Source organism: Ambystoma mexicanum, chromosome 2p (genome assembly GCF_040938575.1).
Source record: "Ambystoma mexicanum isolate Mex_15411 chromosome 2p, UKY_AmexF1_1, whole genome shotgun sequence".
Lineage (NCBI taxonomy): Eukaryota > Metazoa > Chordata > Amphibia > Caudata > Ambystomatidae > Ambystoma > Ambystoma mexicanum.
Window position 1 is genome coordinate 805,895,484 of NC_090923.1, and position 23,495 is coordinate 805,918,978.

The window sequence follows — 23,495 nt, forward strand, 5'->3', positions numbered from 1 at the left end:
GGCACTGGTACTTGAATCCCCCTAGCAGGTACTTGGCTCACACTGTATACTTGGAAAACCCACATTATCAAAGCAGCCAGGTCTCGCTTTATAAATGAAGAAAATAGGATGTCTTTGTAAGGAAACAATGGACAAAAACATCATGTTAATGTGCAAAGCCAAATCTATTGACTTTGCCAGTGAAGGTGGTTGTAGATTTGCCTTTGAAGGGAAATTCCAGTACTTCCAAATCAAACTATTGGATGATTACAAATGACTAGGGTGCATAGCCATCTTCATGCAGTGTGAAACAATGACCTTGCCATCCATTTTTTTCAGTTTGTCTGTAGGAGTGCAGGTTCACTTTGTATGCTGGAACCTGTAGGCTTTCTTTCTGGATGGGTAACCTAAAGCTTCAATCATTCCTTTTCTGTTCAATGTGCTTCTAACATGATTTATACACTGTTAGGATGGTTTGTGTGTACTTTTTAACCCCTTAAATCTTGTCCTTCGCACTAGTTTTCCAGTGCCAGGGACGAGATTCCTCATCCTCTGCACTGCTTACCTTTGGGGGGGGGGGGTGGAGGGGGTGGATTGCCCCTTCCCTGCTGCTCCCTCAATCTTCTCGACCCCCAGGCAGTGTAGGGGAGGACTTCCCCCTTCCGTGCCTGCGGTTCGGGGGTTGCCGTGATGACTGTGCACGCTACGTGCGCCAACGTAATAAGGAAATATTTTCATGTTGAAACTGCAAGGATTCAGCATGTAAAGTAACCGACTGTCTATGGCCCGTACACACTTTGCTCTGCATGTAATCAGCAACTTTGTAACTTAAACCTCGCATTGTCTATACAGCTGCGCCCGGCTACCTTTGGGATTGATGTGCATTAGAAGTGAATAAAACAAACCTAGCAGCCACGCTTTTACAGATTGCTGGTTGGGGAGCGTTCGATCTTCGACCAGCAATCGCCACTAACCACCAGGGCATTGATATTAAGGGTGGGGTCCCCACTGTCAAACAGCCTCCCACCAAAAAATGGCACAATGTCTTGCCTTATTTGGAGGCAGATGGGTGCTGTTTTGCACATATTTGCCCCCAAGGAAGGCAAAAAAGGTACATAGAATATGCACACTAGAGGGCATTAGGGGGCTGACCCTGTGCATGTGGGCCAGCCACCCCCAAAAATCCCCCTCAACCCAGTGAGGGGCAGATTCTTACTTCCCTGGGGTGAGAGGCAACATTGAGGGTCTGACCCCATTTTGCCACCACAGGAAAACGGCAAGGACCACTAGGCCACCAGGGATATGATCTTGTGGTGGGGGCAGGCCAATTGGCCCCCACCCCAGAAAATGCCAACCAGATGGCCATAATGTTCTTCCTTCGTTGGTGGTAAATTGAAGTTTCACCCCCATTTGCCCCAAGGAGGGCAAAACACTCCACTCCACATATAGTGGAACTCTTGGGGGTTTCCGGTTGTTTGGCCGGTGCCTGTGGGCCAGCCACCTTAGGATCTCCCGCAGGACGGTCAGACCCTTGCTGCTTCCCTGGGGGGGGAGGGGGCATAATTGGGGTTCTGGTCACATTTTGCCAACCCTATGAAGCAATGAGGAGCACTAGAACTGATTTTGTGGTTAGGGGGTGAGGGAGGGGGTTCTTCGTCTGTTGCAGTACCCCCCAGCCGTCCTAGCGCTCTAGCTGGGCTGCCTTACAGCTTCTCTCCAGAGAGGGATGGGGACTCTACTGGGGCTTCCTGGGAATGTGGCTGGGCCTGGGTAAGCGTGACCACTTCAGAGATAGGTGCCAAAGGCCGGGGGCAGCACCCCTGGCTGTCCTGGAGTGCTGGCTGCATTAGATTTCCGCCCCCCCCCCCCAGGGGAGGGATGTGGATGTTGCTGGGGCTCTCTGGGACAGTCACTGGACTTTGGGGACGGTCGACCCACTTGGGAGACATGCGCCCAAGGCTGGGGACGGTATCGGGTATTAATATCGCCACATATATGGTCGCCGTAAATAATATCGCCGGGAAAATGTCGTGGCGATATTATTTAGGTGACCATATATGTGGCAATGGGGGCAAAAACAAAATTGGGGGTTGCGGGGTGTCCCCTGCATGTTCCATGCAATAATGTCGCCACAAAAAACGTCAATTTTTCGGCGATATTTTTGTGGCGACATTATTACATGGAACCATCCTGGTGCTCTGGTCGTACCGCATTACAGCCTTTTTTTTTTGTCTTAGCGTCCCCCAACTTTCTCACCCGCCTCCCCCCAAACCCAACGTTGGTAAAACTTGACCTAACTTGGACATGCAACTTTAACTGTCACAGGTTTATTAATAGTCCAGTTTTTCTGCTCTGGGTGATTTTCAGGCTAGCATTAATCCAGCATTCGTCTAGTAGCGATTAGTTCTGGTGTCATATGCTTTCTTTGCTGCTCAGATTTTATTCAGGGAAGTTTGATTCATGGAGGTTCATCAGGGGAGACAAACGTATCCTGCAGTATCGAATTCCATGTCAATGGGGCTTTCTCTTCTTCCGGTGCGCAGTGCCTCCTGCCAGACTGCCGTTTCTGCAATGGTCCACCTCTGTAGGTCCTTCCACCATGTCTCTATGCTTGGCTGTACTGTCGCCTTCCAGCCCACTGCTATTCGTCTTTTGGCAAGTGCCCATGCTAAGTTTTATCATTTTTGCCATTGCTTTGTTCTTTCTCTGGAAATTATAAATGCCTAATAGGCTTCTGTGGTCCAAGTTTTCCCTTTTACTCCTTGGTCTCTCAACCGTTTATCGATCTTCTTCCAGTAGGATCAGACTTTCGGGCAGTGCCAGAACATGTTGGCGTTTTTGCCCCACATTTCAGACATTTTTGCACGGTAGCACCTGGGAAGCGGGCTATTTTCTCTGGGGTGAGATATGCCCCTTGGAGTATATAGAATTGTAGCTGCTTTAACCTGGCGTTTCTTGATAAATTTTTTTGGGTAGAGCTTAGCTTTTTCCCAGTCTTTATCTGTTATTTATTTTCCCAGTATTTGTTCCCAGTCCTGCCCTCCTTTGTTTTGATCTCTGCAGAGTTCTTCCACCATTGTCTTGTAAATTCTAAAGACCATGTGTCCTCCCTCTGTCACGTTGTAAAGGAGTCCCAGTGTCTAGTTTTTTTTCCTGTCGTTCTGCAGTAGTTGGCCATCTGATGTTCAGCTGTTTGACTAGCCGTGCATAGTTTATGTATTGGCCTTGATGTAGTTCGTGAGACTGTCGGTGCCTGAAAACCTAGTATCTCTCCTACTGGTGCTAGGTCTTCAATGGTGATAATACCCTTGGATTCCCAATGATTCCTACTTTGTTGGAGGTGTTCTATTGTGGTACCATTGAGTTCCCCCAGTGGTATCTGAGGAGTACAGCTCCTTGAGTTTCAGCAGTTTGTGTTCTTTTCCATATCTGCTTCCCTAAACGCAGCAGCAAGGGGGCATTCAAGGTTTCTACGTTTTTTGCTCATAGTGCTTCTTTCAGGAGGTACGCGGAAACAGCATTTTGTAGGAAGGTATGTTCTATGGTTTGTCGGCTAGCCAGTTGGCTACATGCTGCAATTGTCCAGCTAGGTAGTATAGTTCAAAGTGTGTTTCCGTGGCCTTCCCCCATATGAAGAAGCTGCTCAGTGTAGTTTTAAGGTCTGTGAAGACATTTTTTGGAATAAGATGGGGCACATTACAAAGGTGGTACAGTAATCTAGGTAGCACCATCTTAGATATTTGGCCCACTACTAACAGGAGCAGCTTCTCCCAGAACTTGAAGGAGGCGTCTATACCAAGTTTGGCGTGCTGTGTGTTGGCTTTGTGTATCTTTTAGGGAGTGGTGAATGATCACACTTAAGTAGCGAAACGTGCGCGTGTTCCATTTTAGTTCTAAGCACGGGAGTTGTTCCACTGTGTCCTGCCCACCCTGCAAGAGGAAACCAGCATGATTTATCCCTGCTGATGGCTATCCAAGAGAGGCGCGCAAAGTTGTCTAGCACCTCGAGATATGATCCTCGTGTCTTCTGGGTTTTGTATGTATAAGAGAATGTCGTCTGCATAGATGGATATGATGTGTGATCCCATTAATAAGCAACCCTGTGTCTTGGAACATGTCCCTCATGTATATAGCCAGGGGTTCTAACGCCAAGATATAGAGAAGCGGTGAGAGCGGGCAGCCCTGTTTGGTTCCCCGAGAGATCCGAAATGGGCCTAACATGTGTTTTCCAGTTCGTACGCGGGCTGTTGGTGTTGTGTACAGCATCTTGATCATCTCATGAACCCCTGGCCTATCCCATAGTCTTCTAGTGTAGCAAACACTACGTCTTTTACGTAGTCGAAGGCCTTTATAGCATCAAGGGCAGCTACTGCACAGTTGTCAGTTCTGGTGTTTGTCTGCAATGATCGCTTGTAGGCGTTGCAAGTTGGTGGTCGTGGCCCTCCCTGGTACTTCGCCTGTCTGGGTGAATTAATGTGGTGACCACTCTCTTTAGGCAATCTGCTAGGATTTCACTGAGTATCTTCTTGTCTTGGTTAATCAGTGCTATGGGTCGATAGGATTCGCATACTGTGTGGTCTTTGCCAGGTTTCAGAAGGGGTATTATGAGTGCCTGCTCCATTGACTTCGGCAGGGTGCCCTTTTCATACGCCTCTTGCAGAACTTGCAGTAGCCGTGGTGCCAGTATGTCTGCATATTCCTAATAGAATTTGGGGGGGGTAGTCCATTGCAGCCGGGCACCTTGCTCATGGGCAGTGAGGTTATAACTTCTTGAATTTCCTCTAGTATGAGTGGACAGTCGAGCATGTCCCGCTGCTCTGCAGTGAGTCGGTAGCCCATGTCCATGAGGGTCTCAAGGATTCAACTTTATTAGAGCGGGTGGTATCTTCATATAGTCTGGTGTAGAAGTTCTCAAAAATTCGGTTAATTTGACTCTGCGACCTCTTCAGTTGTCCTGTGTCATCCGATTTCTCCAATCTCTACGTTTGCTTCAGACCTTTGACCAGCCAGGCCAGTAGTCTGCCAGGTTTATCTCCTTGACATGTATCTTTTCAGTGTATCTCTGAAAGCTAAAGTCTCCCAGTTTTTACCACTGTTCCATGCATTGTAGTCAGTTGCATAAGGGCCCTTTCAGTGTCTGTTCCTAGGTTTTCACTCCGTTCTTAGTCTCTAATCTTTGCCTCTATTGCATAGATCTGGTTTTCCGGGTGCCCCCCATCGTGGCTATCGCTGCGCTCCTTATGAACACTTTGTATGCTTCCCACTCCAACCCAGCGTCTGTTGCACTGCCTGAATTTAAAGTACTGTTCTGATTGAGATCTTGGCTCCTCCCGAAAAGCCATGCCTCGCAGTGCTTCTGCTGAGCTTCCAGGTAGGGATAGGTTTTGGGCATTTGGTGAGGACCCATTGCAGTATCATGGGGGAGTGATCTGATGGTGTTCTTCCTTCATAGGCTGCCCCTATCACATTTCCAAGATGTTCCCTACCAGTGAGGATGTAATCTATTCTCGTGTAGGAGTTGTGTACTCCAGAGTAGAATGAGTATTCACGACTGGTGCAATTCAACCATCTCCACGTCTCCTGTAGGTTCAGGTCCCTGTTTAACAATGAGGCCTGAGTTGAGGGAGAGTGGGACACCTTCATGTGATTTGATCTGTCCATTGTGGGATCTAGGATGCAATTGAAGTCTTCGCCCCAGATCCAATGTGCATCGCTGTATGGGGCTAGAATAGGGTATAGTGAGCGATAAAAAGTGGCAGCATTATGATTAGGCGCAAAATTCTGATTTTTCTATGAATCTGTGTACAAGAATGACCCACCCCTCGTCTGCATAGCTGTGGAGTGGTGGGTATGCTGTCCCCGGTGCCACCATATGAGAACACCTCTGGCGTAATTCGAGTATGCCGAGCCAAACCCCTTCCCATTTGCTGAGGAGGGTCTTTTCTGTTTGGTGTAAAGTGGGTCTCCTGCAGTAGGGCGATCTGAATGGATTTCCTGCGAAGGTAGGGCAGGATTTGCATCCTCCTGACAGTTATTCAAGCCTTGTACATTCCACATGGCTATTATCAGGGTTCTGACATCTGAAGTAGTCTTTCTGAGCTTCTCCGAATTCTCCCTGCCGTTGGGCCTTCATGGTAGGTCGGTCGGGGGGGGGTCCTTTTACTTCCTCTTGCTGTGTGCCTGGTTACCTGTCTAATGTGGAGTTTGTGGTTCTCATATGGTCCATTTTGTGTTATTCTCTGCATGTTCTCCTCCCTGGTTCTCAGTTGGTGGGGTCGAGGGGGTCTCAGCGTGTGGTCCCCATTTGAGTGAGTCGGTGATTTCGTGAGTGGTTTCTTTTGTTCTGTGACTGTAGCTTCAACTGTGAACAATAACAAACTGTTTGCCCATCGGTGTGGTTCCGTCGAGGCATCCCCACCATTGCCCTTAGGTTGAGGGTATCGGTGGGTGGACACTGATGTGACCTTAGTTCATGTCAACTTGGTGAGATGTCTGTCTCCCGCAGGGTCGTTGGAGTGTCAACAGGGGCGTACGGCTGCTGTGCGCCTGTCCTCTGGTTTACTCGTGGTTAGTCAATTCTTGCTCTATTCAATTTAGCTGGGTCAGTCGGGTCCTGCCATGGTTTCTGTTGGTGTCGCCGGTGACCAGGTGAATTGGTCAGGGAGGTGCCTCAGTTTTGTGTATTCCTCCCTGGTTTGGTTGTATTCTTATCTGATAGGTGGCCTAGGTTATGATCATCCATCCTGGAGTTGACTTCTTCAGGAGAATCAAAAAACCAGGACTTGCCATTACATAGTATTTTTTTCTTTTTGTGCCCTCATTCTCTGAACTTGTATCGTATAATCTGGGTAGGTGGCTAGGGTCAGAGTTTCTTTGGATTGTGCCGCCGAGCCTTGAGAATGTGAGGATCTTTTCTTTGTTCCGGAAATTGAGCACTTTCCCTATGATGGGCCTCGGTGGGGCTCCTTGCGGGGGCTGCTTGGTGAGAGCCTGGTGGGCCCTCTCTTTTGTGAAGCCTTGCAACAAGTTGCCTGGACCTATTTCTTGGAGTGGATTCTCCACATATTCTGTTGGGTCTCTTCCTTCTGCACCTTCCGGGAGGCCCAGAATTCGGATGTTGCTTTGGCACGCTCTGCCTTCTGCATTCTCGGCACGTTCCTGAAGCGTTTTCACTTGGGAGGCCTGTTCTCTTACGGTGCTTTCTAGATCTTTGGTTCTGGTTACAGTCTGTGTGTGTCTTCTCCGTTTTTCCCACTCTGCAGGCAAGGTTTCGTAGGTCTTGACGTAGCAGACCCACGTCACATTTGTATCTCCCCTATGTGTGTCTCCATTGAGGCGCGCATGGCCGCGATAGCTTCCAGGAACGCCTTTTGCTCTGTTATCTGCTGTGTTCCCACTGCTGCATCTTCAGGTGGTTTCTCTCCATGTTGAGGGTCCCCCAGTGAGTCTGCCTTCCTGGCATAGTTGTCTAGGGGGCGCCGGAGTGCTTTTCTGGTGCATTGCCGCTTTTGTCCGTCCGTCCGGCATGTGGGGGGGTTAGGTACAGGCTGCTATGTGTCGGATATATGTCCCCTGTTGCCCTTGGCACTTGTTTGTCTGCGTCTGGTTGATGTTGCTGTTTGTTACTGCCTGGATAAGACTGGCAGTGTAGGCTTGCCAGCAGGTTGGTTGTTCCTAGCTTCTCATGTCCTCAGCTACTGTCCCCACTTCCTTTCCGCCCCCTGTAGGTGCCTGTCCTGGGGGTGATTATCTTGGGGCTATAACTTGGCCAAGCACGCTATTGAGTGTACACTACACCCCGTGCAGCAAGTGATCTGGGCTCCTGTATATGAGCAGATGATTCCTGCAGTGCAGTTGTTACATCTTTATTGCGTGTGTAGATTTCATCCTTGATTAGTGGTGCTTCCAGGGAATCTAAGTCGCGAGTTGCCATGGTCTGGCTTGCACGCCATAGTGCTCAGTGTGTGCTGGAGCATGTGCTGATGCTGTCTCCGTGCTGGGGTGCTCAGCCGACGTTCCGCGTTCCTGGCGGCCCCTCTGTGTAAATGCAGCTCACTGGGGGGAGGCGGGAAGCTGTGTCTGCCGCCCGCTGCCTGCTCGCACTTGGGACGTTGTGTGCTGGATTGGTTGCTGTTTGAGCGCTATGGCTTTGTGGGGAATTAGGAGGGCAACACTGCACCTAGTTCTTTGTTATGGGGCGGCTGCCGCCGTAGTAGAGGTCTGGGCCACTTCATTGTTCACCACTAGGGGCCCAGGTTCCCACACGGACAGCTGCCTGCGCCGGACCCGATCTGCCTCACGCTCGGGGGGCTGACTCCACTCGCCACTCTGCAGCCGTGTTCTCACCGTGCACCTCCCGACCGTAGACGGACCAGCTGCAGTTGTTGCTCTGTCCCTTCACGGCTGCATGTGGCTGTTTCTCTGGGTCTCCTCTTTCACTTCTCCGCAGCATTCTCTGCCATCTTGGATCACCCATCCTCCACTTCTCTTTTCTGCTGCCCGGCGTTTAAACTTGATTCCGCTCTAATTTTCGGCAGATGCCTGTTGCTGCTTTATCTCAGGCACCTATCGCAGTGTTTCATGCCATTGTTTCACCTTCTGTGTACCAAATTCAGGATCATTTAAAGGATCTGGCAGGAGAGCTCAGCGATGACACGTCGTCTTTACATGCTCGTAAGCTATGCCCTTCGTGCCGCATTACAGCCTTTCCCTCCTGGGACGGACGGGAACCCTGCCGAGTCACCCCATGCCCACCGCTGGGCTGGGGGGAGGGAGGTGGGCGTGCTTGACGCACGTGCAAGACAGATGTCCAAGGCAGGGGGCAGCACACCAGGCTGGCCTGCAGCTCTGGCAAGGCCACGTTACAGCTTTTCCCTACGGGGAGGGATGGGGACCCTGCTGGGGCTACCTGGAAACGCTGCTGGGGCTCTCTGGAACTGCTGCTGGACTTTGGGATGGTCGGCTCACATGGGAGACAAGTGCCCAAGGCTGGGGACATCAATCCGACCGTCCTAGAGCTCTGGCTGTACCGTGTTACAGCTTTTCTCTCCGAGGAGGGATTGGCACACTGCCAGGGCTCCTTAGTGTTGAAAAGTTGTAACGTAGGCCAGCCAGAGCTCCTGTCCCTGGCCTTGGGTGCCGGTCTCCCTTGTTGGTATACTGTCCCAACGTTTAGCGGTGGTGCCAGGGAGCCCCAGTCACAGCACCAAATCTGTGGGTTGGCCACAAGACCAAAAACATGCCCTCTTCCCAGACCCTTTGGTATACCAGTGGTATAGCCATTTCCCTTTGCGCCCGGGTAAGTGCACCCACACATGCGAGGTACCTTTTTGTCGGGACACCTGTGGAAATGTGGGAAGGTAGGACATGTGGTGTTGCTGGTGTTTCAGTCGTTTCCTGGTGGCAAATGGGAGTTGTGGTTTTTTCTCCCACATATTGGAATTTGCCGAGCCTTGTGGATAAATTCTAGGGCGATTTGCAAAAGTCTGAACTCTTTGGATTCCCACGGATGTTGTCTTTCCAGAAATGCATAGAGTTCCCTGTTTTCCTTGGTCGCTGCGACACCCCAGGTGCAAATCTGTGGGTTGTCCAGACAGCCAAATCCAGTATTCCCCAGGGTGTTTGTACTAGTGGTTTACCCTTTTCCCCCTTTGTGCCCAGGTCAGTGCACCCACACGTGAGGTACCGTTTCCGTCGGGGCATCTGTGAGAAGGTAGGAAATTTGTTTTCTTAGTTTGGATAACGTTTTCATACACGTCCTACTGCACTTCGTTACACAACCTTTTCATTTCCCAAATGTGACCTACATTTAGTTGCTACTTTAGGCACTATACGTTTTTGTAACCTGCACAAGTCACTTATACATTTTCTGAAAGAGCACAGGCAGACCTTTCGACGGATGCTTGCCATTACTCACCACATTTGTTTTCCTTATGTACAAATGCTAAGTATGTCTTTTTACGCTATCGGCATAAAAATCCTATGTACCATGGCTCAGTTTTTGGCTTGCGGTATTGCTTGTTTTGTGAAACATTACAAAACGTGTGATTTCCGAACTAGTGTCGGGGAATGTAGTGGTGCATTGCTTTTCTCAATATTCGCAGAATTTATTACCTTGAAAGTCCAAACGTGTCCAGCACATACCTTTTTTATTTTTCTGTACTTTTTTCCAATTGTTTCCCAAGCAATGTACATTTTAGCTACTTTGTTGTTGCCTGACCTGCAGAAATGACCCCTTCCTGAACTTGGAATTTTGACTACTTTTGAGAAATGTATTCCTTTGTCTCCCCGTTCAGCTTTCCTACCCTCCTCTTCCATTCCACCCAAGCATGTCCTATTGAAAAAAAGGGAAATATTGCCTACCTCCTACAAAACAGATTTTCTTGAAAGCTTGGAAACTGGCAAATTCAGAACAGTAAACCATTTGTTCCTAGCCCTTACAAGGAAAAAACACTGACTTCTTTGTACTTTTCTTTTATTTTAGCATTTTCTGAAAAAACAAATTTAGTCACTTATTTTCTCACACCCCTGCAGCAAACTAGGAATACAAATTGGTGGTGTTATGGCCGCCTACATGTGGGAAGAAAAGGGTGCAAATTTGGCGGGGATATCACTTGTAATAAAAAAGCTAAAAGGGATTGAATGCAACATACTGAATGTCCAAAAAAGGATCTGCGCTGTGAGCGAAAAAAACCCTCGGCAGTTAGGGGGGTTAGTCATCTCTTAAAATAAAAACAGTATTTTTTGGGTATTCAATATTTGTACCAACATGTGCTGGAAAGGTACGTGACCAAGTGCCTATAAGAAAAGCCAAGTTTTTCCACTTCACAATGTGATCTTGGGCAACTCGTTTAATCTCCCGGTGCCTTATAAACACTGGCAGTCCCTAGAACGGATTGGAGTGTAGGCCATTCTAAAAAAGCATCACTTTACTTGTGTTCCTCCATATATAATAGTGACCCATGCATATTCACCATAAACTGAAGCATTTGTTTGCAACAATATGTTCAATGTCAGTTGCTGTTGATTAGCGTGGCACTCTCTCCTGCAGCCAAGTATTCCTTCGCACCCTCAACTAAATTACAAATGTGGCACACAAAATAAAACTGCTGCAAGATCAAGGCGTAGACTGGGTATGGCCTGAGCGGGCAAGGCACACCCAAAAATCTGTAAATGCCCAGTCAGCTGCACTGTGCGGGCATTTAGAGCATATGTTAATGTCACTGCGGTCGCCAAACGACATTAGCTTCAGGCTCCACTTGTTGACAATCCCAGCTACACCTCTGCCAAAATGACCTTACCACCAATGCAATTCAAAGGGGGGGGAAAAAAGAACAAATCTCCATCTTCTGGGAGAGAAATCTCTCACACTGTTCCCACATGTTGAATGATATTATGGCCGAGGTATGAATATACTGTTCTGGTTGTAGTGCTGTTACTAGCACTTTAAATTTATTTTGCTTTAAGGTTTGACACTTTGTTGTACTTTGTACAGCAATGATTACATGGACTGATTTGGCGGTTACACACAAGGTACACTATTTCTTTCAGTAATGCTAAAAAGCCACCTGTGATATGTGCAGTGTTTTCAATATCACGTCTAATTTAGATCACTTTTTTCTGCAGAGGAACAGCAAAATCTGATTCAGATTAATTGATCAGTAGGAATAACGCATACAGATTTGACAACACTTTAAATGTGCACAGCTGACATATGAAATCTCATTTGTGGCCGCACCCCCCACGCCCCTGCCAAGTTGCTCACAAAATCCGAGACTGCACAAAGAATGCTCTGATTACTTACCGGTAATCTTCATTACTCCTAGTCCTACTCTTCCTCGCCACAGTACTTACTTCATTAGGCACCTGCCTCCGACACAGGACCTTCTTCTATTTCTTTAAATCTCTAACTCCTCCCCCACATCCATGTCACTCAGTTTCATATTACCAAGCCGGAGCATGGGACCTTCCCCGGAGGGAGGGTGAGGAGGGTCGTCAGTACTGTGACGAGGAAGAGTAGGAGTAATGAAGATTACCGGTAAGTAATCAGAGCATTACCTCCACGTCCACTCTTCCTCGTCCCAGTACTTACTTCATGAGGTATACCAAAGCAGCAACGGGGAAAAGGTCCCAATGAGACACAGAGCCAAAAACAGTGCAGCAAAACACACCCACAATAACTCTTAAATGCCTAGACCAACCAAGGCAGCAGCCATACAAATCTCTTGCAGAGAAAAACCCTCCTTGCATCGGCCCAGGAAGCCGCCAAACCCCTGGCAGACCGCCCCCGATTGTGCGCAGGCACAGGCAGGCCAGAAGCCACATAGGCCCTAGAGATCACAACCCGGAACCACCGGAAAATGGAAACCACAGATGCGTTATGCCCAGCCCCAGCCGGACCACAAGCAATCGGAAGACTATCAGATTGGTGGAAAAAGCAAACCAAGCCAAATACTCCAACGCGTCCCGTCGGACATCAATGTTAAGCCGAGCCACCTCCTCAGGCGTTCTTGGATCATGAAAGAAGTCAGGGAGAACCAGACCCTGAGAGGTGTGAAAACCGAGAGACAACTGAAGGGAGAAAACATCGGACCACACCCCGGCACCACCGAGTCTGGCAGCACCCTCAGGAAAGGAGCGTGACATAAGAGAGCCCCAATCTCCCCAAGCCTACGGGCAGAAGTGAGGGCAATAAGAAAAGCAGATTTCAGTGTAAGATGTTTGATATCAATCTCGGAAATGGGCTCAAAAGGAGGCCCGTGAAGGAACCGTAATACAAGAGGGAGATCCCAAGAGGAAAGCCCTTTATCAGCACAAGGACGGGAAGAAGAAAAACCCTGGATCAATTTCCCCACCAACACCTCCCCATCCAAGTGACCGTCAGAGTCCCCCAAAAGTAATTTCATGGAGGCCTACTGAGAGCGAAGCCTGGAAAACCTGCCAGGCCCCTGTCAAAACCCCTCCTGGAGGAACTGAAGGATAGCAGAGGCCAGAACGCAGGGGAGGGATCCCAGACCGCCCATACCAGTCTCGGAAATGGCCTCAGTGTCTGCCTAACACCTTCAGAGTGGAGGGTCTAAGAGCATCCATTTGGACCCAACTACAGGATCTGAGAACCCCTGAGATATCAACCTAGACTAAGCAATAGCCACACCGCCCATTGCATCTGGTGGAATTCCAACCGCAGATCCCCTTGAAGGGGACACGGCCACCTCGGAACCAGCCAAGGTTCCTAGGACCGAAGCTCCAACAGAGAGGGGAGCCAACTCCGGCGGGACCAGAACGGAGCTAACAACAACACAGTCACCCTGGACACTCTAATGCGCCAAACTACCCGGGGCAGAAGGGGAATAGGCGGAAAGGCATAAAGGAAAACCCCAAGGCCACTGTACAGAGAGGGCGTCCATCCCCCAATCCCCTCAGCCTGAAACCTAGAGCAGAAGAGGGGAACTTCTGCTGAGGCCGGGGATGCAAACAGGTCTAGAACCAGGGACCCTAATCTGACACAGGTCACCGCAAAGACCTGGGCCAACAGGACCAGTTCCGCAGAGGAGTGAAAACCGGCGTCTGAGAAGATCCGCTTGAACATTGTCCACCCTTCTGATACGTGAGGCCACCAGAGACACCAGATGAGAGTCCTCCCAGGTGCCTATCAGCGCTGCCAGAGCATTCAAGGAGTGGCCGGAACCCCTTTTGCAGTTGACATATGCCAAGGCCGTCGTATTGTCCGATCGGACCAAAAACCGCCGATCGTCCAGCAACTCCTCGAAGTACACCAGAGCTTGGACAATGGCACAACTCTTGCCAATTGGATGATCGCCGGCTCTCCCCAGATCTCACAACCCTTGAGCTGAGAGGACCCCCAATGTAGACCCTTTCTGCTGGCGTCGGTAATAAGAGAGGCTACAGGAGGAAGGACCATGCACACCTGAGCCTGTAGACCTGAATCCCCCCCCCCCACCATAGCAGGGAGACTCGCAGCGCTGGGGACACTGAAAACAAAACTACGAAAGCCGAGATGTCAGGAGCCAGTGGGAGAGAGTTTAAGACTCCAGGGGACGTAACCGAAGACGGGCTCAAGGAACCGGAAAACACGCAAGACGCCACGTGCCCTGTAACTTCAGCAACAGGCGAGCCGAGACATACTGCCTTCTGAGAACCCAGCCCAGACCAGCCAGCAAGATCCCCCCCTGCAGAACATCCAGAGTATGCTCTCCCCAGACGTCCGGACAAGCAGTGCAGGGTCTTGAGACCCATAAGCAGGTGACACATCCTAGAAGGCATAGGGACCAGGAACACCCGCAAGTAGAGACCCTGAACAGGGAGAGGAACGGGCAAGACGGTAACCCACAACAACCGTTCGGAGAGAACGGATCCCATGGCCAACTACTTGGACCGTAAGCTGGGTACCAAAGTCCTAACCATGCAAACCTGGACAGGAGGAGACGGGGACGGCAACTGATACCCCCTCCAGAAGGAGCCCATTACCCAGGAAGCCGAAACCCACCGGTCCCATACACCTCCGAGAAGATAGAGACGAGGAGCCAGGGAAAACCGCCAGTCACTGCACTTGCACCAGAGGGAAATCACAGGACGTTGAAACAGGCCTGCGCCACAATATAACAGCATGCTTGCCAGCCCACAAAAAGATCTGACCTATCAAAAGGAAGATACTGGACAGCCCAGAAGTCCAGCAGACTATGGCCCCCTCAGCTGACGGAGGAGCCACCAGGCTGGCGTCAAAAGGGCAGCGTACTGTCACAAAGCGGGGCAAAGCAATCCATCCCGGATAGCCGACATCAAAGGCAACCCCCTACCTGAGGTATGCCTATACTGGAAAACCCACTGAAGTGACATCCCCCTCCACCGGCACCAGGGGCTCTGAGAACCCCTCTAAGCACAGACATGTGCCACCATGTGCCCTATCACTTCCCACAAGTCTGAGAGGAGGCGTGAAAGCAACTTGTCGGCACCGGAGGACCTAGGCCCTAAAAGAAGAGACACTGGGAACCCTCTGAATGGCCATTACTTCCATGATGCATTTTCTATAATTCCATGCCGGACAAGGGAAAAGAAAATCATCTCCTTTGACCTTCCCTTGCGCAGTTTAGAGGAAGAGGACAGGACAAGGAGTCTGCGTCCATAGCTAGCACAGACCCAAACACACCACTAACACGCCACATGACTGAGAGGTGGCTTGAGCCCTGTATCCAGTAGCTGGTAGCCCCATGCTCTAGATCGTTCCAATGCGTCAGTCTAGGAAGGTTGAAGGACCGAGTCAGCACCGCTGATACTCAAACCCAAAGTGTAGACTATGCCAGGCCGGTACCCTTCCGGCCGCTTGCAGACGTGTCCAAATCTGCGCCGTATTCACAGGCAGCACGCAAGGAATGCAGCCAACATCCGGTGCATCCTGGGCTGTGTGTGTCTGAGGAGCGGGTGGTATGTGACATGCCTGTGACAGTACAGAGCCCCCACACTTTCAAATACTCTGTCACAGACACCCCACGACAAGAAGCAGAGAGGCCTCACAACAAAAAAGGAAGGCTAGCCCATACTGCCAAGTGCTTGCCATCATTTCCAATAAAGATGTGTACACAGAGCACGAGGTAACGGCCTTTCGAAGGAGTCAAGATGGCCATACCAGCAAGAGAGGGGAAAACATCAAGCACAGTCCTCCCCTCTCCTTACCTTCCCCCCAGATAATGCAGCTAACATCCGGTGCATCCTGGGCCGTGTGTCTGAGGAGCAGGTGGTATGTGACATGCCTGCGACAGAACAGAGCCCCCGCACTCCCAAAGACTCTCTGCCACTGTCACCCCACGACAAGAAGCAGAGAGGCCTCACAACAAAAGGGAAGGCTAGCCCATACTGCCAAGTCGAATCAAGACAGCCAAAACAGGAGGAGAGGGGAAAAACATCAAGCCCAGTCCTCCCCTCTCCTTACCTTCCCGGGGCCGTGCAGGACCCGGGACACAATGCTCACGCTGCGGTCCGGAGCCCAGCAAAGAACCGAGCGAGGCAATCCAGCTCAACTGTGACCCCAAGCCCCGCAGGGGGCCCAGGAGCAGCGCCGCACCTGAGGGAGCCGAGGGCCCCGCCACACAGCCCCCCCCAGGGGGCCAGCAATCGGTGCTCCCTGGTGCCCCGCACCGGGAAGAAAAAGTCCAACCTGCCAGAGGCAGGAAAAATTAAACTGAGTGACATGGATGTGGGGGAGGAGTTATAGAGATTTAAAGAAATAGAAGAAGGTCCTGTGTCGGAGGCAGGTGCCTCATGAAGTAAGTACTGGGACGAGGAAGAGTGGACGTGGAGGTAATGGCCATTTGTGATTCAAAATGCTGCTGGCTGCCTAGGAAAGTGAGCGATTCCAAGGCTGCTTTATGTTGGCCCTCTAGTTCTATAGTAGAACTCTGTGCTGTTGCTCATATTCCTGCTTTGAATCGTCTGGGGAAGGGAACGTTACCCAGGTGACAAGGGGAAACAGTTATGGAGTAGGTTTGAAGTAACTGATGTTTGTTCTCTTTTGAATTGCTATATATTTCCTTCATGTGTTTGAGTATGTATTTAGTGTGAGGAACGCATTCCTTTTGTTAGTTTCCTTTAGTTTATTTTGATGGCCATGGAAATTCTCTTTAGGGTAGGGATAGTGAGGCGTTTGGCAAAAACTCCTATTTAATAAAATATGAAAGACCTTTATCTGCCTCACATTTCTGACCCCTCTCAGAGCATTATATATATATATATCACAAAGAAACTCATACAAAATGTAAAACGGATTAAGAAAACATTTAAATGAACGCATAGTAAAAATTGATGGAGCTAAAATAAGCAATTCGTTAACTTCCCACATTAGCAGACCAAAAAAGGTCCCTAGAGAAAGCCTAATCAGTTTGAACATTTTGTTTGAAACCTCTTGCTCTACTTTCTCGAAGTACGGACAAGCAGTAACTCAATGTGTGAGGGTTTCCTGATCAACAGTACTATCACAGAACCTACAGTAGATAGTTCACTGTTGGTCTTTCCAGTGAAGAATGTGTTCTTTCGAATGAAACTGAGGCGTAAACATCACGCTGTTAATGGCAGCTGCTGTAAATGCCTGGGGATACATTCTTTTTACTGAATTTGGCATATTCAGTATACATGGAGTATAGATAAATTGCATCCCCCAGTGTCCACCCAATCTAGTTTGTATAATTGTCTTTACATAACCTGGTCGGTGAATTGGTTCCTCTTCCATGCCACCAAATGGATAAGGATGTCCTGCATTCTTTTCACAAAAGAATTAACAGACTGTAGCTTCTTTAATAATACAGAGCAGATCCATGTAAAGGATATTAAGCGTTGGGTGGACTATCTTTAGAGCAGGCCTTTAGAGAGAGAAGGCAAAGTTTGTGCCTAATAATGCAAATTGGAATGGCAGTAAAAAGACCCAAGACCTGTTTCCACAGTGTTACCATGCACAACATTTAAGTAGTCACCCATGTCCAGTGGGCAAAAATCAAGTCCACAGAAAAGTACAGCTTTTACCTTAGCCAAATAGAAACGTTGAATCGGCAAAGCAGAAAATGTGCACACCTTTCTATAGAGGCATTTCAGTTGGGAGGACAAGGAGGAAAGCTTGATCTGTTAGCCTTACTTCATATAACAGATGAGACCGGTTTCTCAAGTTGTACCCCAAATACCAAGGGAGTCCACATGTTCGCATCTCTCCCCACCCACTCTCCAAGAACTTTCTGTTGCTTGGAAAATATTTAGATTTGCCCCCATTGGGGGAAAGATTATGTTGGAGGCCCCTGGGCGTTCTAATTGTCTGCAAAGGCTAGCCAATCCTAGTCTGAGACTGCCTAGTCTTGCGATGTCATGATCTCACCTTTACACAAATTCTCCTTCACGTACATAAAGATTGAAGAGGACAGGAGGGGGAACAGTACAGCCCTGCTTCAAACCCACCCTAGTCCGAATGCCAAGAAGACCAAGAACCCTCACGCGTAAAGCGCACCCTCAATGTGGTGTTTGTGTGAAGCAATGCCAAAAGCTGAACCAACTTTTTTGGTACATTCCAACTTACAAGTTTGTTGTGATCGCTCCACACAATCGATGGCACTGGATAAATCCAGGGAGGCCACATAGAACTCCTGCAGATCGTTAATGTGTACATTGGAAAGGAAATGCGCAAGAATAGTGGCATTGTGGAGTGCCCATGTTTTTTCCTGAACCCAACCTGGAATTTTGAGAATTCTGTTGCCTAATGTGGTGGTCGAGGTCCCACAGGAGTAGACTTGAAAAGACCTTACAGGTGGCATGAATGAAGGCAATCAGTCTATAATTGCCTGGGACAGCCAGGTCACCCTTCTTGAAGATTGGTATAATAGACTGAACGGCGGCATGGTACATAAATACTGCATCAAAGAGGCTTTAGAAGGGTTGCCCACAGGGAAGGAGAGCTCTTGAGAACAAACGGTGGGCCTTTCAATGGCCCAAATGTCAGAAATTTCCCATTGGCATTCCCCCCACCCACACCCCCGATCCATTGGTCCCAAACTATTCAGTATAGGAAACCATATCCCCTGGAGGCGAATATTTAGCCTCCAAAGAATGCCACCCAAGTGGATTCAGGGATGAGTCCATAGCTGGGACACAACCCCCACAAGCAGAATTAAGGTTTGCCCAAAAACTAGCTTCCTTGCATGCACACAAGCTATCCAACTTGCCCACATTATCTTGTTCAAATGACTCAACCAGATTCTTTGAGACTGGACAACTTTTTTCCTGGCTACTTGGTACTCCACAGCATTAAGGTCGAGTCTCTTGAGCCCACAGATAGCTTGCAATTTGGTCCTCTTTGAGGCCATAATCCTGTTAAAGTAATTTTAAAGTTAAGAGGTTATTGAGGTGTAGCTGGGGGTGTGGATCACAGCATCCCAAGAGGAGCCAGTGTGGGCCAATCCTTAAAGGACAAGCATTGCCAAAGCCAACGGTTTGGGCTTTTGTGTAGGCGTGTGCCAGGCAGTTTGTTGCTGGGTATTAAAGCAAACTCCAAAATCGTCAAATCATCCATTTATACACCATGTTGATGGTCTTGTCCAGTCCATCAAAATGTATATCCTACATTTGGGGGTCAATCAAATTTATATTGAATTATATAGCCAATATTAGGGGGTTAATCGAATTTATAGGGTTTCAGATGACGGGGTTAGGCACAGGAAAGGGGACAGGACCAGCTCTCAACTGAAAAGCTTGGTGGAAGGTGTCTACCCCCCCTGTACTACTAATCGATCAGGGATGGCAGCTGAACAGTCCTGCAGCTAAGGACTTGATTATGGTTCTGAAGAGGAACATGAAGATTATGCATCTTTCATTTTGCATTAATAACAGGGTGCAAAGAAATGTGCATTAACAGAGTTCAACATATATTGCTCACCAAGAACAGTGGGAATACCAATTCTTTTCTACTTGGAGACGGGGCATTCCTTTATCAATGCCTAGATTGTCTGCAATCTGCAGCTGTGCAGATGTGGATGAACACTAGTCATGGACTATGCTGGCTAGGGCAGATTTCAGTTTCTAACTCAAATCCTCTGGAAATCCAAAGGTTTTTGGAAAGCTAAAGGTTGCAGACTTCTGCTCTAAATATTAGGCAAGGATGGCTGGGTCTCTCCTTCCTTTTCTTTAAAAAAAAAAAAAAAAACACAAACTAAAGCTGCATTTTTAAATGGAAACCTAGTTCTGAAGAAAATGAGTGGAGAAGCTGCAACTTTTCTGGTTTTGGCTTAACCTTACCCTCTGGCCTTTTACCTGCCAGGGCATTTTTTGGGATTACCTCTGCAATTTTTACCGCAAACAGTAAATCGCTCAATAGCACAGGAAGCAGAACAACCTTTCATGTTTATGCAGGTGCAGACTATTTTATATCTATTTGCAGCTGTATCCTGTACATCACCTCACCACCTTGCTTGGCAAATCATTAATCTAAACTCTTTTACGCAAGTTACTAAGCATATTGAATAGTATGAATGATACTGTTAGAGGTTCTGGGGTATGTATCACTACCTCTAGAAGTACTTTTGGGTAAATCCCTCATTCTGTATGCTTTGCCATCTGGCCCTGTTTATGGTGATAAGTGGGTGCAGAAGGGAGGCCTCTGCACAGCTGCCAGTATAAAATCTCTGGGTTCATGTTTTGCCATCACAAATTGAAATGTACATTTAGTCTGTGTTCATTCAGTGGTTGCATCAAATGTACCAAAATACAGATGTCGCGTTCAGAGGCTGTTCATGAAATATGCAATTAGGAAAATGTGGGTTTGGTTAATGCCCTTCACTTCATGGTGGAGGATATGATCACGAGTAAACTGGATTAGTTCCCACATGGCCCAATGTTCTTGACTAATGACTCACCTACAGCTTGTTGCTCTTTGCACTGCGCCTCAGCCACGAGGACTACGTTTATGTAGGGTAGTCTCTCTAGAGCGCTCTCCACTGGAGCCGTCTGTGGACACCCGAAGTGATGGTGGGATCTGATTTTCCTGGGCCTTCAACCAAGGCATTGCCATCAGACCTGAAGGCCTCACCTGGCACAAAGAGAATTTTAGTTAATTGGGTTTCGCCATATCCCCACTTCCCCTGTTGAACTTATGGTCACTGCTAACTGAAGTAGTTTAAAAGCAGGGACTGATGTGGTCAAAGGGAATAATTACTGACCCTCCTGCAGAAGGGAATTCCATCAAGATATCAAAACCCGAAATGCCATTGACTACTTTGTGATGGTTACCCTTTGAGGTACCAGAATATTTTTCTAACCCCCGTTTTCCCTTCCAGAAAAGGTGCCCTGCCACGCCTTTTAGGGCTGTGACCAGCAATGTGTGCCGCGATGAACAAGGTTAGTGATATCACATTGTTACATTACAGTGCTTTGTTGCTTTTGGTTAAATGAGAAACTCCTCCTTAGTCCAGTTTCTCCCTTTGAAGCCGCCTTTTAGGGTAAAGTGCTGAAATTGCCTTATTTGTGGCCCTAGTGTGACTTAGACTTGACCCTGGCATTCAGTGTTATCAGACTCTATACTTGACCACCATCACCTCGTTGTTTTACCCAAATCGCCTTTAGTTTAGGGACAAGCCAGTTGTCTCGTGCCACGGCATGCATTGTGTATTGAACTGTACAGAATGTCCAATCAGACCATGCCTCTCCGGTTCTGCCGCACCTGCATCACGTGTCATTGAACCGTAGGGTTTTGCAGCTCTCAGGGTTCTTATTTGCAGTAATTCACTTAGCCTGTGAGGCTCTGGTGTCTGTACATACATGGATGTGGTCTTTCCTGATTTCATTTGGTCTTGCAGCAGTCTTGGACAATCAGAGTTGCGTTCGTCCTGGAGCTGTTGGCTGTCGAGGCAGATTACTATTGGCACCATCTCTTTTGCTGGAGGAAGATCTGAAGCAGGCAATGGCAAACATGGGCATGCACGTGGAGAAGGAATACGCCTATGAGATATTCTTAAACATGATGGTAAGTGTTGGCTTTTTTGCCTGAGGTGGAGTTGGTGGTCCCGCCATAGTCCATTGTGGGGAGGTAATGTCTTGTGCTGGCTTTAGGTGGGAATTCTGTGCTGGGGTGTATCCGATATTTCTCTTGTGACCCAATCTCTACACTGGAGTGAAGCCGAGCATGGAGAGACTGCGGGGCTGCACATCTTTCATGGTGCAATCCCTTCTTGGGGTTCTTTGTGCATCCAGATAGAATATGCAGCACGCTGGAAGTGCAGGATCTGTATTTGGTGTGAACGAGGGTATACTACCTCCACCTTCACATTTTTAACTGGTTCAATTCAATGTGCGTCCATCTGGAGCATGGGGTCAACACCAGAAAAATCCTTCATACTGGAATGAAACCATAACTGACCCACAACCAAAGGGCTTGGCACCTAACTTTTTTCATAAAGGTTTAATACGTTCCACCTCTTAAGTGCACACTCCACCTCCTCCTGAACTCTCACCAAAGATGCCAATTCTGTAGTTTTTGCTCTGGACACTAAAGTCCTGAAACTTGGGACAAACTGGGAAATGGGCAGTGCCAACAGTAGTGTAAAACAAATCTTAAATGTGGCAGCAGTCTGGAGAAACCAGACCTGGCCAACAAAGGTAGCAGACGCAAATAACCTTTATTCACAGCAACATTTATACATGGCTCGCTCACCCCTCTCCTTGACTAGGTGCCATATTGTTTCTGCATTTGTGCAGTGGCCAGGTAGTGCTTCTCAAAATAAGATTTGCAGAAACCGCAAGAGATCGTTTGGTAGTCCCCAGAGTGCAGTTTGACCTATGACTAAAGTCTTGTGCTTTTTTATTTTGCCACACAAACTAGGATTCTTCAATCTCCTTGGCTTGACAGGCAGCAATACCTTCCAATCTGCAGTTACATGTGGACTCTTGGCCAAGAACCTTTCCGTTTTCCCCCACGAGGAGGATCAATGTCCCGCGTGGCCAGGGATTTAATCACCCTCCCATGTAACTGTGCCAGTCTTCGACTAACTTGATTTAGTATGGAGACAGCAAGCTCATTGCTACATCCCTTGTGCAGTCATATGAAGGATGAATCCTGCGTGCTGCTGCTTTATTCAATCTTGTCCCTCACTGAGAAGGAGAAACTATGCATGCATAGTGCACAGCAGCAGATTTAAATCCCTTTTTACAATGTCATCCAGTTCTTGGGTTTGCTTGTGCAGAAGTGCCCCACCATGTTGCTAGACTTATATCAAACGCCTTGTACATGGTTTAATGGACATTAATTTAATTAACCTTGGATGGAGAGCAGGGGTTTGAAACCCTTGCTCTGTCTTTGTAGTGTAATCCCTGATAATTAATGGCTGCAAGTGTTTCTTTCTTGCAGGATGATCCATATGCATAAAGGGCAATGCCATCCATTGTCTGGAACGGTTCTGATCCGTATACCCCATTCATGGGTACTTTGCAATGCACCCCATGCGCCACCTAGCTGAGATTGGTTTCACGTCCTAGCTGCATATGCAGAGAGCTCTTCTTCGGCATCTGGTATTTTTAACTGGCGTCTTCCTGGGGTGAGAGGTAAGTTAATGTCAGTCGCATCAAACGGCACTGATGGCGGCTTCCCCTGCTCGGCAACAGAAAATCTGGTTTTGTCTGCTGTGCTAGCAGTGGACTTTCAGGCACTGTGATGAACCAAAAGGACATGACTTCTAATCTCACTACTAGGCACTGCAAGTCCAATTGGGATGTGCCTCCTGAGGTACTTGTCCATCCCCTAGGATGAATATTTTAAGATGGTGAAGCAGACTCCACAGGGGTTTGTGATGCGAGTTGGAGACCTGCATTTCCTGCCTCAGGATTAGGTCCAGTTTATCTGGGCATCTTCTCCTGCCAACAGGGGATTGTGTTGTAATGTTTTGTCATTTCTGGGCCTTCCCTTTTCCGAACTCAGTATTTTGTGGTCCAGGTAAATTTCCACTTGCCTCTTAACTTGCTATGAACTTTGTCCCAAGCTT

At 48.4% G+C, this 23,495-nt stretch overlaps 1 protein-coding gene across 1 annotated transcript in view; it reads left to right on the forward strand.

Moving 5' to 3' along the window:
- Nucleotides 1–23,495, forward strand: part of CCNP (cyclin P) — a 209,710-nt gene that overhangs the window by 65,549 nt on the left and 120,666 nt on the right. The window contains exons 3-4 of the mRNA XM_069643042.1: nt 20,799–20,859; nt 21,318–21,484. Coding sequence (XP_069499143.1) covers nt 20,799–20,859; nt 21,318–21,484 — 228 coding nt within the window. The remainder of the gene's footprint in view (nt 1–20,798; nt 20,860–21,317; nt 21,485–23,495) is intronic.